Here is a 15,432-nt window from a genome sequence, read left to right as displayed (position 1 = left end):
AAACTCCACATTTTTGCACTGCATAACAAGCTGCTATTATAGGAAGTAAAATACTCTAATTCAACACGCCAACTTAGAGACTCATAATTAGATAAGTAATACCAAGATTCTTCTGCGCCTTAAGATTTATGCAATCATTTGGCTTCATTATTCCAGATGTTTTCCTATGGTTCATGGTATATGGGAGGATCAAGATATGAAAGCAGCCTTTCAAGTAACCAACTTTGAACAGCCTCCATCTCAACCCTTGTAACATTCTTCCACAAATTCCCAAAGGATGCCTTATAGCACTGAAGCAATCATTTCAGGTCATAAAAAGATAAAGAACTTTTAATAACTTTTCATTTTCTCTAGTGAGAAAATTATTATTTATGCTCTTGAAATGAAAAAGACTTTGCACAAAAGGTCTGGAAAGATCTGCTTTTAATTACATATTTCAAAACTGAGTTACACAAAACAATTCTACTGCTTATACTCGGTAAATATATTAAAAACTTACAAGACCAGGAAACAAATAAGCAAACTAGTCTATAACTAACTCAGATGTTTTCTGGAATAGCATGTCATCAGCAATTTGTCCCTTGTGACAAAAAACAAAGGGGAAGAAGAAAAGGGGCAAAGAAAATGAGTTTAAGCAAGAAACTGTAACACCCCTTTTGATCTCGCATGCAAGCCAAGAATGAGAAAAAGTTTTGATCATTCACTCTACAGCCTTATTTAAAGATCAAAACAAGCCTGAGCAGCTTAAAGCCTTACTTCATTAAAAGAAAAGAAGCTATGCACAGTCAAAGAGTTAACTGAATGCTAAGTGGGACATTCTTGCAGCTCTGCTTAAATGATAGAAACATCATTATTTATAGACTGCCCTGTAGTCCACAGAAGACAATCAAGGTCCACTTCACAAGTTTTTTCCACACAGTCTGTCATTTCTTTTCAAATCTTCTATTACCTACCTGCTACCTTAAGATCTCCAGGTTGAGCTTTTATAACTTGCTAAATAAATTAGATATATTAATTTAAATGTCTCAGCCATTTCAAAACAGAAACGGCATATAATGTAGGGTGACAAGGACTTTCAGAAAATTTGAAAACAAGTGGCTCAAGATATTTGCCAAGGAAAGCCTTCTCTTTTACCTACAAAATTAAACACACCAGTGATAAAGTTCTGCTGCAATACAAGTCGGAATGAGTAAAGCTTTTGCTGAGACTACATAAATTCTATTCCTTAACATGTTTTCTCAGCAAGTGAATCCATTTTGCTCATTCCTTTGAAGATACCACAGATCTCACAAATATCCAAAACTTTGCTTAATGCAGAAGGAATATCAAAGTGTCATTCACTCTTCTGGACATGCTAATTTGAATGCTTGTAAGTCATATGTTACTATGATTCATTGTATATTTGGATAATCATGTAACAGTTCCTAACAAAGTGTTTAACACTTGAAAATGCTTGAGCATGGTAGATGAGCAATCAGACAAGTACTTAATGGCCAACTGATTTACATTTTCTGTCTATTGCCCATTCTAACCATTTAAAGTATCTTAACACATCATATATTACCCTGCTTTCAATTAAGTATCTTGCTGTGCAATACAAATCACATAAGATCAGAGCTAATTTTGATCTTTGATGACATATAAGAGATCCAAAATCAGATGGGCTGTCTCCAGAGCTACTTGTAGGCCACTACACTTTGCAGCATAACAGTCCAATGTCAGAAAGTCAGCAATCTTTACTAGGGGCTCTTTAGGGCAGTCGTGTATAACAGGAGAGCCAAACTGGCCCTGCAAAAGCCTCCATTTGAGATTCTCACTGTTACCATTAATCCCACAGCCACATTTTGAAACTAAATCTGACCAATTAGAGACAGGGGGAAAACCTGGTGGAACAAACCAACAGTGTCCATAAACCATGTCTGTAAGAATTTCTCCATCATCGTGATTCAGAGAGCGAGCTACAGACTCCAGGGACCGGCAAAACCCCTCAGCAACCAATTGGTATTCTGCCTGAGAACAATCTGTATCTTCAAAACTGCTGGTGGACAGACTGCAACTCTAAAAAACAAAACAGGAAAACAGAAAATCAGAACACTGTTTTGCAGAAGTAATTTTAATCAAACATGTATCTTACTGTTGCCTTTCTTTTTTAAACAGATGGTTGAGGCCCAACTAATACATCTTTTCATGTGACTATTCCACAATAGGGAAGATTTCTAAATAAGTCAAAACTGGGTTCTGCACAATTATCTTTCAATATAAAAATCCTACACATTTTTATTTTAACACTTAGAATAAGTACTTACTATAATAGATACCCAAAGATTAAGTACAAATACAGTATTATCAAGTCTAAAAGTGTAATTAATAGAGTGCTTTAAATAGAACCCCTTGTTTTATATTGCTAGCCAGACAACAAAAACGCTACATTAACCTAGAAAAGACACGTGTTTTAACTGCAGTAGTGATTAGTCATAAACTCCTGTTTCCTAAATACATTAAGCAGCTTTAAAAAAACTTGTGTCTTTTATACCTTATGTCTTATGTAGGAAGCCAGGTGAGTTTCTGTACAGCCACCTCCTAATAATGCCAAAGGTTCCTTCAGTGTCAACTGTAACACGTGTTCTGCAGTTTCACAAGCACGCTGAAAAACATGTTAATTTGACATTAGACATACCATCATTAATAGGATTTTCCCCCATTGAAAAAACTACTGGAATAGAAGTTTCAGTACCTTCTGGTACAGACTTCATAAACTTGAAATACATGTGGATATAAAGCTCTATATCCAAAACCATGTTCACTTAATGAGAAATTGACTTTTTTTGGCCACGTTCAGAATGAAAAAGCAGAAATAAACCCCCTGTACTTTACTCCTTCTTTTGCAAAACAAGGTTATATATAAAAAGTCAATCAGTTTCTGTGACACTTCTAGAGCAACTATTCAACGCAAAACTAATGCTTGACTACCACTGCAGGTATTGCTGCTGGCCTTTTGCTGGGCAATTTTTAATTTATGCTCTCATAGACCAAGTAATGAGAAAGAAAAGGTTTATCCTGCACAGGCCTCAAGAAGAGATGAAAAATGTTTGTCTCTGAACAGCTTCCTGTATTAAAATAGAGGCATTGAACGAACATGAACACTTGAAGGGTTTTGAAGTTTTGGAAACGTGTGTTTCTGAATTGCTTTCTTGAAATTGTGTACCTAAAAATCTAACTAAATTCCACTTATGTACTGAAAGAACACTTTTCTAAACTCACTGTATCTGTATTTCTCATTTTTTTTTCCATTAAATACATCACTTTTCAAGAAAGATTCCAAGAAAATTTGCCTACCTTCAATTCATCCCATGCTGTTTCATTTCTGTTACAGAGTATCAAGCTGCAAACAAGTGTGTCATTAGGAATTAGATGCACAAAGTTTTTGGAAGCGAAACTCTCAATGTCCACATCTTTCAAACTGCCATAACAACTAGGAGACAGCAAGTGTATGGAAGCTATTGGCTTTGAACCTGTCCAATGAAGAAAAGCAAAGAAACAACACGTACTACTGTTACCACAACAGCTTTTGTTTCATTTCATAAAGCATGCTCTTGGCTTTTTAAATTATATGCATTTTTCAATAACTAACATTTCAATCTAAAGAAGTCAAATACAGAAACCAAAACGTTTAAGATAAAAATAATTGTTTTATTCTCATTAAATAAATTTGTAAATAAGCTACTTTTGCAAAGAGTTACTATAACTGGATATTCCTCCTGCAGAAATCACTAATCACATGTGCAGTGGTTCATCGTTAGAGCCTGCAGAAGACCAATCTCACCTTAAAAGTTTTCAGACTAGAAAAGAATAACTTTGCTCAGCTGCTTAGATAGGATACAGGCAGAAATAAGAGAATCCTTACTCTGCAAAGATACCAACCTAGACAGGTTTTCATTGTGACGTGAACGTTACAGACAATTGCTTAGTATAGAAAACTCGCTTGTTACCTGTCATCCGACTCAGGGGTTCCATCAGAGATAGTCCAGCTCTGTCCACAGCCATGACACTGTTCTCTTTCAGATACTGCTTCAAGGATGGATGGATAACTTTCTGACACACTACAAGGCCAACCTCATCATTAACAAGCTGCTTTCCTACGTCAAGCAACTGATTCAGCTCTGACATTTCTAGAGAAATTCCGTGATGGACAGTTATAGTTCCTTCTTCAGGGTTGAAGCTGTCTCCTGACATGGACACACAGAAAAGTGCTATCTTGATCGTGTTTGAACTAGTTCTTTTGATAGTAAGCGGGTTTGCCAATTGAATTTCTGGTGTTTCTATCAGTAGTCCAGGAAGAACTGTAGAATCCACAACTCTTCTACCTTTCATGGGTACTATTACACACTTTCCTAAAACAGCATTACTCTCAGCATGACATGGAACAGTAAATAGAAAAGCCTTTACAATCAGTGTGGTGAGATGATCAACCTCTGTTTTATTAAGCATGCAAGCAGGTTTGCTTCTTAATATGCTACGTACCAAACAAAGAAGAGTCTCGACACTGCTAAAATCCACAGCCACTCTGCAACCACAGGCCTCAGATTTGAGGTAGTCCATACAGAAACTCAAAAGATGCTTGCTTATTTTAATGACAGTGCAAGACGCAATGTTTAGGCTTTTAAAGTTTTCAATCAAACTACAACAGAGAATGGCAGTAAATAAACCGCAGTCACTGAAGCGGGATACATGGTTCTGTACAGAGGCCATCAAAACACCTAACACAGGATGACTGACAGGAAGACGACTGAGTATAGCTGAAGATTGTGAAGTTGTACAAACATAGCCTCCCACACCATTGTGGAGCTGTTTGAGCCGACCAGCAGGACCATAGCAAGATTTTAGTATTCCACTCAGCAGAGACAGTGACTGACTAACTCCATCTTTAGTTAAAGGTTCAGTAATAAATAACGGAGGCTTTTTAGCTTCAAGACGAGACATTTTCAAAGTGAGGTTTTAATTCTGGCCAACAAAACAGATTTCATTTTTACTTGGATCTATAATTCATAGCACTTTTAAAATTTAAAGTAGAACATTTGAATTCTTTGCAACTAAGGATCATATTAACGGTGAGACAGTGCATACAGTACAATAACAACATTCCTTGTGACTGCTCATGCTCTAGCTCTTAAAATGAGGTTTAAAATCCTATTGTGAAATTGACACAATGAAAGCAGCAAACTATTTCATTCATGACGATCTTTTTTAGTTTCTGAATGTGAATGAGCAGATTTTTTTGCAACAAAGTTTACGAGCATGCTTCCAAAATGGACACCTATAACCGACAGTCCCACCACAAGCAAAAAGTTCTTTCTATTCCAGTTAGCTTTCCTCATCTTTTCTTCTGGCAAAACACAGATGAAAAGCTTCAAGAGCTAGTTATACCTACAATAAAACACAAAAAGGTATTAGGATAATCTTATGACAGTATTGCATAGCTTGAAATGTTATTTTGCATTTCACAAAAAAGCTCACATAAGGACAATGACAGAATCATTTAGGTTGGAAAAAACCTTTAAGATCATCAAGTCCAACCATTAACCCAGCACTGCCAAGTCCACCACTAAACCATGTTCCCAAGACCACATCTACACATCTTCTAAATACCTCCAGGGACAGTGACTCCACCACTGCCCTGGGCAGCCTGTCCCAATGCCTGATTACTCTCTCTGTGAAGACGTTTTTCCTAATATCCAACATAAACCTCCCCTGGCGCAGCTTGAGGCCATTTCCTCTTGTCCTATCACTTATTACTTAGGAGAAGAGACCAACCCCCACCTTGCTGCAGCCCCCTTTCAGGTAGCTGAAGAGACTGAGGAGGCCTCCCCTAAACTGTCTTTTTTTCCAGCCTAAACCACCCCACTTCCCTCAGCTGCTCCTCGTAAGACTTGTGTCTGGACCCTTTACCAGCTCCGTTGCCCTTCTCTGGACCCACTCCAACACTTCAACGTCTCTCTCACAGTGAGGGTCCCAGAACTGAACACAGGATTCGAGGTGCAGCCTCACCAGTGCCCAGTGCAGGGGGATGATCACTGCCCTGGCCCTGCTGCCACACTATTGCTGATACAGGCTAGGATGCTGGTGGCTTCTTGGCTGCCTGGGCAAACTGCTGGCCATACTCAGCCAGCTATCGACCAACACCCCCAGGTCCTTTTTCACCAGGCAGCTTTCCTGCCACTCTTCCCCAAACCTGTAGCATTGCATGGAGGAGTTGTAACCTAAGTGCAAGACACAGCTCTGAGCTTTGAACCTCATACAATTACCTATATATGATATAATGCTTTTTAATTGAGAAAAGCTGTATGATATATACTTCAAGCACACAGTACACAAACTATACATGTCTTAATGACTTCAATACTGACCACCAGTTTATATACTGTTTTACATGTAGGTCTACAAGTAACAGGCCACTATAAACCACACTGAATTGTATGAAAGTATCAAAGGTATAGTGATGTTAACCTGGTTATACTCAAGAACAAAAGAACTAAGCTACTAAGCACTGCTTCGCAGGCAACCACTTCAGAAACAAAAGCTTTTCATGTTCAAACAACTTGAAACTCCTGCCTCTGAAAGAAAGATTTCTCACTTCAAGATGCATAACAAACAATATTTTTTTTCCAGATCTTAAACACTTCAAAACTTAAAGGGATATTCATTTACATTTCTATGTAATCTCTACAGTATTCAGGCTTCACACTTCCTTTTGTTTTCTACTGTAATTACCATCCCTACTAACAACACGGAATATGTTACCATGTCACAGTTATTTCTGGGCAGTTTTGAACCTGAAAGGATGCTGTTGCCTGGAAGTAAAGAGTTTGGTTTTAATCATCTTTAAGACTGATAATACCATCACTTAATTGATCCTATCACATGGATCACATAACAGTAGTTTTTGACAGTTATGATACATTTTTTGGGTCGATGCAACTACTAGATGAACTCAGCTGCTAAAAAAGAATAAAATTCTGGAAGACTAAAGTTGGAGCAGCAACACTATCTGTTAGAAAAGTCGCATTTAATGGACTCATTTCCTGCCTCAAAGACATAGATACAACTAATTAGGCAACTTACCCACAGTACATAGCTCTAATGCTATTTTTCTTTATTTTTGCGCTCACTTTGCAACACGTATGCCACAATCCCAGGTTCTGGAACAATTTCCTCTGTCTTCACTTGGAAAAGAGGGCTGGACTTGATATGAAACCAGCCCCAGTGCACCAGCACAAGGCCAGTTCCCATAACAATCAGAACTTTGTAGTCCTTCCAGATGGTTTTAAGACCCATTGCAAACTGGCATCTACCTAGGTAAAGATAATTTATTATTTTAAACATATTCTAGAAATCCTTCTTTTACTCTATAATAACAGCACAGATGGACCTGAATCTTAGTATCTTTAATTACAGTGCAGCAGATGATTAAAACACAAAATGAGGCAAGAAAGTCCTACTTTGCGAACTTCAAAAAGTAAAAAAAGCTATAAAATTAACATCTTGAAATGTTAATTGTTGCATTTGCTTCAAGCTTTGGCATGCTAAATCTTAAATGTAACAAAGCTTTATCTAATTACAAATATCACCGCTTCAGATAGTAAATATTCTAATTACAAATGTTACTGCCTCGGATAGTAAATATTTGAAGTCTAAACCAAAGCAGTTTCAAAAGACACTATTTTTCCCTCCCATAGCTAGTAAAATTCACTGACTAACTGAGTTCCTAACAGAATATGGGACTGTTAACCTGCAGGCCAAAGATGCAGTGCTTCTTACATCACTTTACATTGCCTAGAGTAGCAGTTACGCTGACTACCTTAACTCCTGGTCTTCAGAGGTGACAACAGTATCAGTACAAACACAATAAATCAATCCTTATGTAAAAAGGATATATAAACCTCTATTTCCCACAGGATTTCATTAATACCTAAAATGGGGGGGGGGGGGGGGGGGGGAAGGTATGTATACTGAGGTTTTATACCAAAATAATGTCTTTAAATAAGCTACAGAGAGTAAATGTTCCTGCAGCGCCCCAACCCCATCCACCCGCAGGATTACCATGTCCTACCCCTCCACCATGCCGTGGGGATTTCACAGCTCGACACCACTTGTCACACAAGGCAAAGGAGACTCCAGAGCCACGGAGGCGGCCGGTACGCGTGAGGCAGCCGCGCTCCGGCTGCTGAGGAGACGCTGCGGCCCGGCCCAAGCAGCCCGTCCCGTGGCGGCCGGTGGGCGGGCAGCAGAGACCCCCCAGTCCCCAGCCGACAGTCCCCCGCGTCCCGTGTCACAACGACCTTGCAGCGCGGACGGCTGAGGCGGTCCGGGGTGAGCGAAGGGAGCGGCGCACCCTCACGCAGCAAGTCGCTGCGGGTGAGGAAGGGGCTGCCCAGCCGCCCTCCCGGCGCTCACCTCGGCTCTGGCCCCGGGGAAGCGAGGGGACGACGCGGCTGCCCGGCCGCCGGCTCCTCAGCGGGACGGGCCCAGGGGCTGCAGGTTCAAGCCCCCCAATGGCAGGAAGCGGCGCGGCCCGGAAGCGCGGCTCATCGCCCGCCATTGGCCGAGCCCGGCGTTACGTGCCCGCTCTCTCCCGGGGAGACATCAGCAGCCCGTGTGCGGTTGCGCCGGCGGCCATTTTGCGTTCGGGCAGAGTAGGGCGGGCGGCGGCTACAGCCGGCGGCCATTTTGGATGGGGTCGTGCGTGAGGGCAGCGGAGCCGTTAGAAACCGTTGGAGGAGGTATGGCGCGACTACGGCGGCAGCCTTGCGGGGACCCTCAGCCGGGGGGCTCTGGGGGCAGTGGCCGCGCCTCGGTGTTCAGTCTCGCTTTCCTCCCCGGATGAATGTGTGAGGGTACGGTCTGGGGGAGCTGCGGCGGTTCCTTGAGGTGGTTCCTGAGGCGCCGCCCCTCCCGCCAGCACCCCCTCCCGGCTTGGTGAGGAGCGAGCCTCTAAAGGTCTGACCAGGCGTAAAACTCATACAGTCATAGAATGGTCAGGGTTGGAACATGGTAAGAGTACCTGCTATAAGAAGACAGGATGGAGAAGAGAAGCTGCGTGAGGACTTTAGAGCAGCTCCCAGTATCTGAAGGGGACCTACAAGGATGCTGGGGAGGGACTCTTCATCAGGGACTGTAGCGATAGGACAAGGGGTGATGGGTTTAAATTTAAACAGAGGAGATTTAGGTCAGCTATAAGGAGGAAGTTCTTTACTGTGAGGGTGGTGAGGCACTGGAACAGGTTGCCCAAAGAAGCGGTAAATGCTCCATCCCTGGCAGTGTTCAAGGCCAGGTTGGATGGGGCTTGGAGCAGCCTGCTCTAGTGGAAGGTGTCCCTGCCCATGGCAGGGGGTTAGAACTGGATCAGCTTTAAGGTCCTTTCCAACCCTATGTGTATATCAGTCTTCTTTTTCTTCCTCAAGTCCCGTTGCAATTGCTCTGCTTTATTTCTGCGCATACCTGTCTGAGCCTTCCTGCAGGCTGACAGTGTTGCCCTGACCAAAACTTGTTCATGAAAACTGTTACCTGACCTCAATTTTTCCTTCAGCTGTCCTGTTCTGCACCTTTGCTGTATTCACTCTTCTCCCCAACCCCCCTTATTCCTGCAATCACTGTCAAGAATATCTTGTCTTATATCCATGTGTTAATGGATGGGTTTGTTTTTAATTTTGTGTGTAGTTGCAAAGTTTAGCACTGTAGTCACAAGTTCTTAATACCTGATCTCCATACAAAAAGGAATATAACATTTTTTAAAATTTTTGTGGAACGGCTGAATGCAGTGTTCAATGTGCTGTTCCACAAAACTTAAAAAAAGGGGATAAAAATAGCATTCGGCAATGCAAAAACATAGTAGCCTGTAACAAGCACTCTGGTGTTCCTCAGAATCTCTCATTCCTCTAGTTCTATGCAGTTGTGTGGTGAATGGGTAACGTTTTTAAAAGTGGATTGTTGAACTTGAAAGTTGAATTGGCAGTTCATGAATGAAGGAGTGTAGATAACAATGAGCTAGAAATGTGCTAACTCATTGGAAGAATAGTTTCCAAAGGTTGAGTGGAAGAATTGGCACCAGTGGGCCTAAAAATCCTGAAACTGCAGAATGTGAAGACTTTGGTATGTCTTTTCAAACTAGAAATACTTTACTATGTGAGTAGCTGAGTATTACACTGCTCATCCCAAGCTTCAGATCAGCTGTCAGAACCTGAGGAGTGCTGGGTCTGGGCTGGACAGTGTTTGACTCCGATACCTAAGGACTGGAAAGTTCTGAAAATTCTCTTTTATATCGTGATAGCTAATTTTGAACTACAAGAATAGTTAATATTATTTTAGAGAGTTCCTTAATTGATATTTGTGTTCTTGTTTCTGCCTTTTTCAGGTGCCCACTTCACCCCACACATGGCAAAGGCACGCAAAGATGGGCAGCGTGTGAATAGTTTGCAGCTGTTTTGTTAGTAGCAGCAGGAGTTTTCAGTTCCTCATTCCCACTGTGTTCCAAATTCCCTCGCCACAGGAAGCTGCTTCTTTGCTAAGGTAAGATGCCATTCATCAGCTGGCAGAGAACACTTTAGCTCACTCACTGGGAGGCCATGTTTCCTGGCTGCTTCTGAGTGTCTACCATTCCCCTTCATGTCAAATTTGGGAAAGAAAGATATTGTACCACATTATTTATGAAGCACATCTCGCTCTAGCTACAGGGAACCTATCTGTTTAATTGCAGACCATGTTTTCTTGTACAGGCTTTCTAGCAAAAATTTAGATGTTGAAATACTACAAATACCATGTCAAGATTCTTTTTTTAATATATAAATACATATAGTTTCTGAAAGGAGTTTTTCTGCCTTATTTGCTTCTCTTCATATTTCCTTTTCTACAGTTTCCTTTAGAGGCTTGCAACAGATGTAGTATTCCATGAAACTGAGTCTTGTTACCAAATAGTAGCTATTGTAATAGAGCTGTGTTTCTTGTGCTTTTTTGGTTTTGTTTTTTCACCACAGCAAAGTATTTTGGTCTGGCTGGCTTTTTTTTCCTTGTACAGTTGAAGGGAGTTTTTCATCATTTTTTGATGTCTTAATATTTGGTCTTTTTTCATCTGTGACAGTTCAGTGACTTTCCTGGTGGTTCACACATTATGTGTATTCTTCTTGTTTTTCTAAGGATTTGCTTAGATTCATTCTGTCTGCTGCATTTCCTTTGTCTTATCTTTATGGTCAATGCAAAGAATGGGGCGGTTGGCAAACTCCCAAAGTCACTTTACTCCCATGAATCATAGAATCATAGAATAGTAAGGGTTGGAAAGGACCTTAAGATCATCTAGTTCCAACCCCCTGCCATGGGCAGGGACACCTTGCCCTAAACCATGTGGTCCAAGGCTCTGTCCAGCCTGGCCTTGAACACCGCCAGGGATGGAGCATCCACAACCTCCCTGGGCAGAGCAAATTGAAGAGCAAATTGAACCAGGGGTAACTTTTCTTGCGTGTATTTTTTCCCTTTTTTTTCTTCTGTTATTTGGTAAATTGGATTTAGAGCAGATTTCTGCCTGCCAACAGTCCTTCTCGCATCAATAGTAGCAGATTTGTTGTAACAGTAGCATTCTGGATGGCAAATTGTTATGAAAAAGATATTGGTGTTGCCAGGATAAGTTCAGCTGATTCATCCATGTGCTTTGTTTGTTCTCAAGCAGGACATGAGTGTTTGGAGAAGAGATGATAATCTGGGATGGTTTTTTGCCACTCTTGTTATTATTGCTACTGTAGAGATTAATGATAAAACATTAGCAGCCTAAATATTGTTCTCAGATCATAGGCCTGCAGCACCAGTGTGAATTGTGTGCCATATGCAGCTTAAAAATTACATACAATCTAGGTAAACTATGTTCCTGGAAGCATGAGGCAAAGTATCTTGTGTTCCACCATATCCCAAGGTACAGGTAATTCTGTGGCAGTGGTAGGTTTGTTCAATGTTGTCGTTGCTGTCATAGGTGCTCTTAGTTGATGGTGTGCTCCACAGCAAACTCTGTTTGTAATTGCAGATTTCCTAACTTGAGGCTATGATTCTTGCTGCTGGGAGAAGAGACTAGAGCATTTAACTCTCATACTTTTTGCTGTTTCTTGCCACTGTTTTTCCTATTTTTTATTATTTCTTTTTCTTTTTTGTCGGGAGGAGGAGTTAGGGATCATTAGTAAAGTTCTAGATACAGCCTTTTATTAAAATTAAAAACCCAATCCTGAAATTCCTGAAATGCTGCTGAGACCATTTTTTTTTTTTTTTTTTAAAGAGATTCTGATGAGTTGCATATGCCTAGATTCTGTGGTGTTTTGAAGGGGCTGTGGTAGATCTTGCTATTTGCTTTTTGGTTTTGCATGACGGGCTGGGTAGTCCTTCTTTGGAGTTCTTGAACACCAGAAATACATCTTATACACTGCTATAAGGAAGTGAGAACCATGGTTGGTTTTCACTTGGTGGCTGCCATTTCCCTTTAGCATCTCTTCTGACCTAATTCTGTGATATGCTGTTTCAAGAATTTCCAAGTTTCATCTCCTACTAAGATTCCTCTTACAGTTGTTAGACTGTGTTTGCTTCTACAGAGAAGCGCCTTAGTACCTGACTGAATGGAAATATGGTGTCCCAGGTGGTCCAGAACACTGTTCCTTACATTGTGTTTGTTGAAATTGCTGTCAGTAAAGTCAACAGAATTTGCTTGGAGATAGAAAAGTTTCCAGGGCTGTTTTGTGCAAGGGAGAATGACAGTTGTGTGGCACAAGGCATGGTATTCCAGCTTCTGTCTGTATGACTGCTATTTGTAAATCAGTCTCCTCTATGTAACTTTCTGCTTTCTGTGCAGCTGATAAAAGGTCTAGCTTTGAGCTTTTTCAGAACATAGTTGAAACATTTTATTAACTATATTAAATTTTATTTTCAGTAGTTACTTGCAGAATAGTTCTTATTTCAAACTCATTTTAACCTCGTTACAGTAACAACCAGTTTGCTTCTCACTTACTATTTCTGTTTCTTACTGCTTGGATGTTGCTATGATATACAGTAAAAACCCCATTGAAATAGTTGGGAGTTTCCCTTGACCCAAGATATGGAATTGTGCCCTTCTTACTTTCATGTTTTCTTGTAGTTGTTTTGAAAGCAAAGGTCTCAGTGTTTGAATATTTGGAAGGGAAGCACTGCATAGAAGTGTTTCTTTAGTTCAAAATTATTACTGTTGAATCTTAAGATCAGAATTATCTGTGCTATGTAGTTGTAAAGTGGGTCTTTATCTTGTTTTGCACTTTTTAAAAGTTAAATAAGGGTAATGACTGCATTTCAAAATGTGCAAGTGTAGTGCCTGACAGAGACACATATCACCAACCTGACTTGTATCCTGAAATTCTGACAGCTCTGTCAAGTACTTCACAATAACTTGAAGTACGCAGTGAGAAATTGGTATGTCTTTTTCATTCTTACTATTTTCCTATGTCATCTCTTACAAAACTGACCAAATTTGTCTGTCTTACCAAGAGACTAATCCTTTAGGAAACTTTAGAGTGTAAAAGGCAGCTCTGTTCTCAGTGCATTTTCTGTTGCATGTCATGTACTGCAGGCAGCAGCTAGTGACACTTGTTTTGTTTCTTGATTTTGAAGCTTGAATTGTGTTGTTTGAGTGGTACTCTGTCATCTGCCAGTATACTGAGACCCTTGTTCACCTGATTTTCTGTCCAGTCCAAGGCTCTTCCTTGTCTGTTGCCGCTGTTCCTATCCTGTGTGAAAATAAAATGTTATCTTTTTTTTTTATTCCTGGATTTTTGTAGGTATTATTTTGGTACCATAGGGCACATTCTATGTCTCTCTGAATCCCAAAATTGTGGGGTTAGCTGGAAGGACTTTCATGAATTTAACCTAATTTTCTACCTTTTGACAAGTGAATCTTTAGCTACCATTTCTGTGGTAGCTAAATGCAGTCGTTTCAGTGCTGTGACCATAATTACTGTCAGTTTGAGGGGGGAGGGAGGGGGAATAAAAAAGTAGCTAAAAACCTGTAATCAAGGTGAATTCTCGGCTGGTGTAGGAATCTGAGTTTTTCTCTAGTGCTGATCACTTTTAATTGATGTTTTCACAGGACCAGCCTACGCTGACCTACCATGGCATCCAACAAATTCGTCATTAAGGTAAGCTGCATGTCATAGCTTTCATTACAAAAAAAGTCTGTAATACTGCTTAGAATGTGTGTACGTTCATTTTAAAAGTTTGTGATTAAGAGGTGCATCCTTCAGGCTTTGGCCATAGCAGCATATTTTGTATCGGCTTTTCTCTGCTTTTGGAAGCAAACTTCTTGAGTTGCTGCCGTATTGTGGCAGAGTGTACCTGAGGTCAGCTGAAGATTAAAATCATGTTACTAAAAGTGATTACTTGTGTAGTTTGAATTAGAAACTGCATGAATTCTTAGTAAAACACTATTTGCTACCTGAAATAAAATTTAGGGTTGATTCTTCTCTCACTGTAATTTTGCAGTATTATTTGTGTATGTCCCAGATAATCTAAGAGTTCGTGGTTTAAGGCACAGCAATGCTCTTCAACTATTTATCACACTTGACTCTTTATTTGCATCTTTTTTTGCCTCTTTTCCCATTTTCAGGCATTAGCTGTCTAATGTCCATTAAAATGCCATTGCAGTTTACTTTGCAAACAGCCTCTGACTTTTGGATATGTATCTGAAGAGCAATGCTTTTCAAAACACTCTGTAATGAACCTAGCACTTCATAATTTTTCTAGTGTAACTGTATCAGCTTACCAATAAATAAAACTTAATTGTTCACTAAAAATTGTGAACCTTCTCTTTAGGACCTTTGCTCTTGTTTCTGTGTTCTTGTATGTCTAGGGCAGTGCATACATTTCAAAGTGATTAGTGCTATGTAGTATTCTCTTGAAAATGTTATTTTATAGGAATTTTTTTAACAGAAAATACTTTTTCCTCTGTGGATAAACTTAGGGTTTTTGGAGGGTAGCTACAAAACCCGTCCTGACTGATCGGGCTGTGGAAGCTGTTGAAATTTGGTTTTGTGGGTAACCAACCTGTTCAGCAAGCAGACCAAACAATTTTTGTGTGCTCTGTGTTCTTTTCCAAGGAAATCTGCTGCCATTTAGTGGGACAAGTGCTTTAATTTTTTTTACAGTTTAACATGATTGTAAACCTTAAATTGACAGTACTGTGTCTGTACTATTCACTTCTCCTGAGTTGATACAGGAGTTAGGAGAAACACTGTTGATTTTGAGCATATTTTAGCAGATACTCTGAGTCTATATGCCACTGATGTCAGTAACAACAGGAGCTGAGGCTGAAAGTGATGTTTTTCTCAGCTGAGAACTCTTGATATCATAAATATTAATGTAGGTGCCCAAGAAAACAAGTGGTGT

General features: G+C 40.2%; 2 protein-coding genes across 11 annotated transcripts in view; one reads left to right on the top strand and one right to left on the bottom strand.

The window, feature by feature from the left end:
- Positions 1–215: 215 nt before the first annotated feature.
- Positions 216–8,679, bottom strand: MKKS (McKusick-Kaufman syndrome). 10 transcript variants are annotated; one of them, XM_030489219.1, is made up of 7 exons: positions 8,098–8,593; positions 7,856–7,966; positions 7,120–7,349; positions 3,990–5,424; positions 3,337–3,512; positions 2,534–2,644; positions 405–2,058 (listed from the first exon to the last, which is right to left on the bottom strand). In XM_030489219.1, the coding sequence occupies exons 4-7, from the start codon at positions 4,978–4,980 to the stop codon at positions 1,618–1,620; spliced, it is 1,719 nt and encodes a 572-aa protein (XP_030345079.1). In that variant the 5' UTR covers positions 4,981–5,424; positions 7,120–7,349; positions 7,856–7,966; positions 8,098–8,593; the 3' UTR covers positions 405–1,617. The 10 variants fall into 10 exon arrangements, with proteins under 10 accessions (XP_030345077.1, XP_030345085.1, XP_030345086.1 ...); XM_030489220.1 differs by having other exon boundaries at positions 8,452–8,592; XM_030489217.1 differs by lacking the exon at positions 7,856–7,966 and having other exon boundaries at positions 216–2,058; positions 8,452–8,601.
- Positions 8,680–8,700: 21 nt separating this feature from the next.
- The window catches only part of SLX4IP (SLX4 interacting protein), a 77,413-nt gene continuing 70,681 nt past the window's right edge, over positions 8,701–15,432 (top strand). The window contains 3 exon segments of the mRNA XM_030489228.1: positions 8,701–8,777; positions 10,409–10,563; positions 14,138–14,186. Of these exon segments, the coding sequence (XP_030345088.1) occupies positions 14,160–14,186 (27 nt within the window). The 5' untranslated portion in view covers positions 8,701–8,777; positions 10,409–10,563; positions 14,138–14,159.

Source organism: Strigops habroptila, chromosome 6 (genome assembly GCF_004027225.2).
Source record: "Strigops habroptila isolate Jane chromosome 6, bStrHab1.2.pri, whole genome shotgun sequence".
NCBI classification, from domain to species: domain Eukaryota; kingdom Metazoa; phylum Chordata; class Aves; order Psittaciformes; family Psittacidae; genus Strigops; species Strigops habroptila.
The sequence above is the reverse complement of the archived record's forward strand: the minus strand, read 5'-3'. Positions and strand labels throughout refer to the sequence as shown.

Bases quoted from the DNA above. Each gene is read 5' to 3' on its own strand.
- MKKS (XM_030489226.1), bottom strand. From the start codon at position 4,980: ATGTCTCGTCTTGAAGCTAAAAAGCCTCCGTTATTTATTACTGAACCT. The intron at 3,513-3,989 runs GTAACAAGCGAG...TTCATTGGACAG, and splicing joins ACCCCTGAGTCGGATGACAG to GTTCAAAGCCAATAGCTTCC. The intron at 2,059-2,533 runs GTATAAAAGACA...TTTGTTTTTTAG, and splicing joins CTTCCTACATAAGACATAAG to AGTTGCAGTCTGTCCACCAG.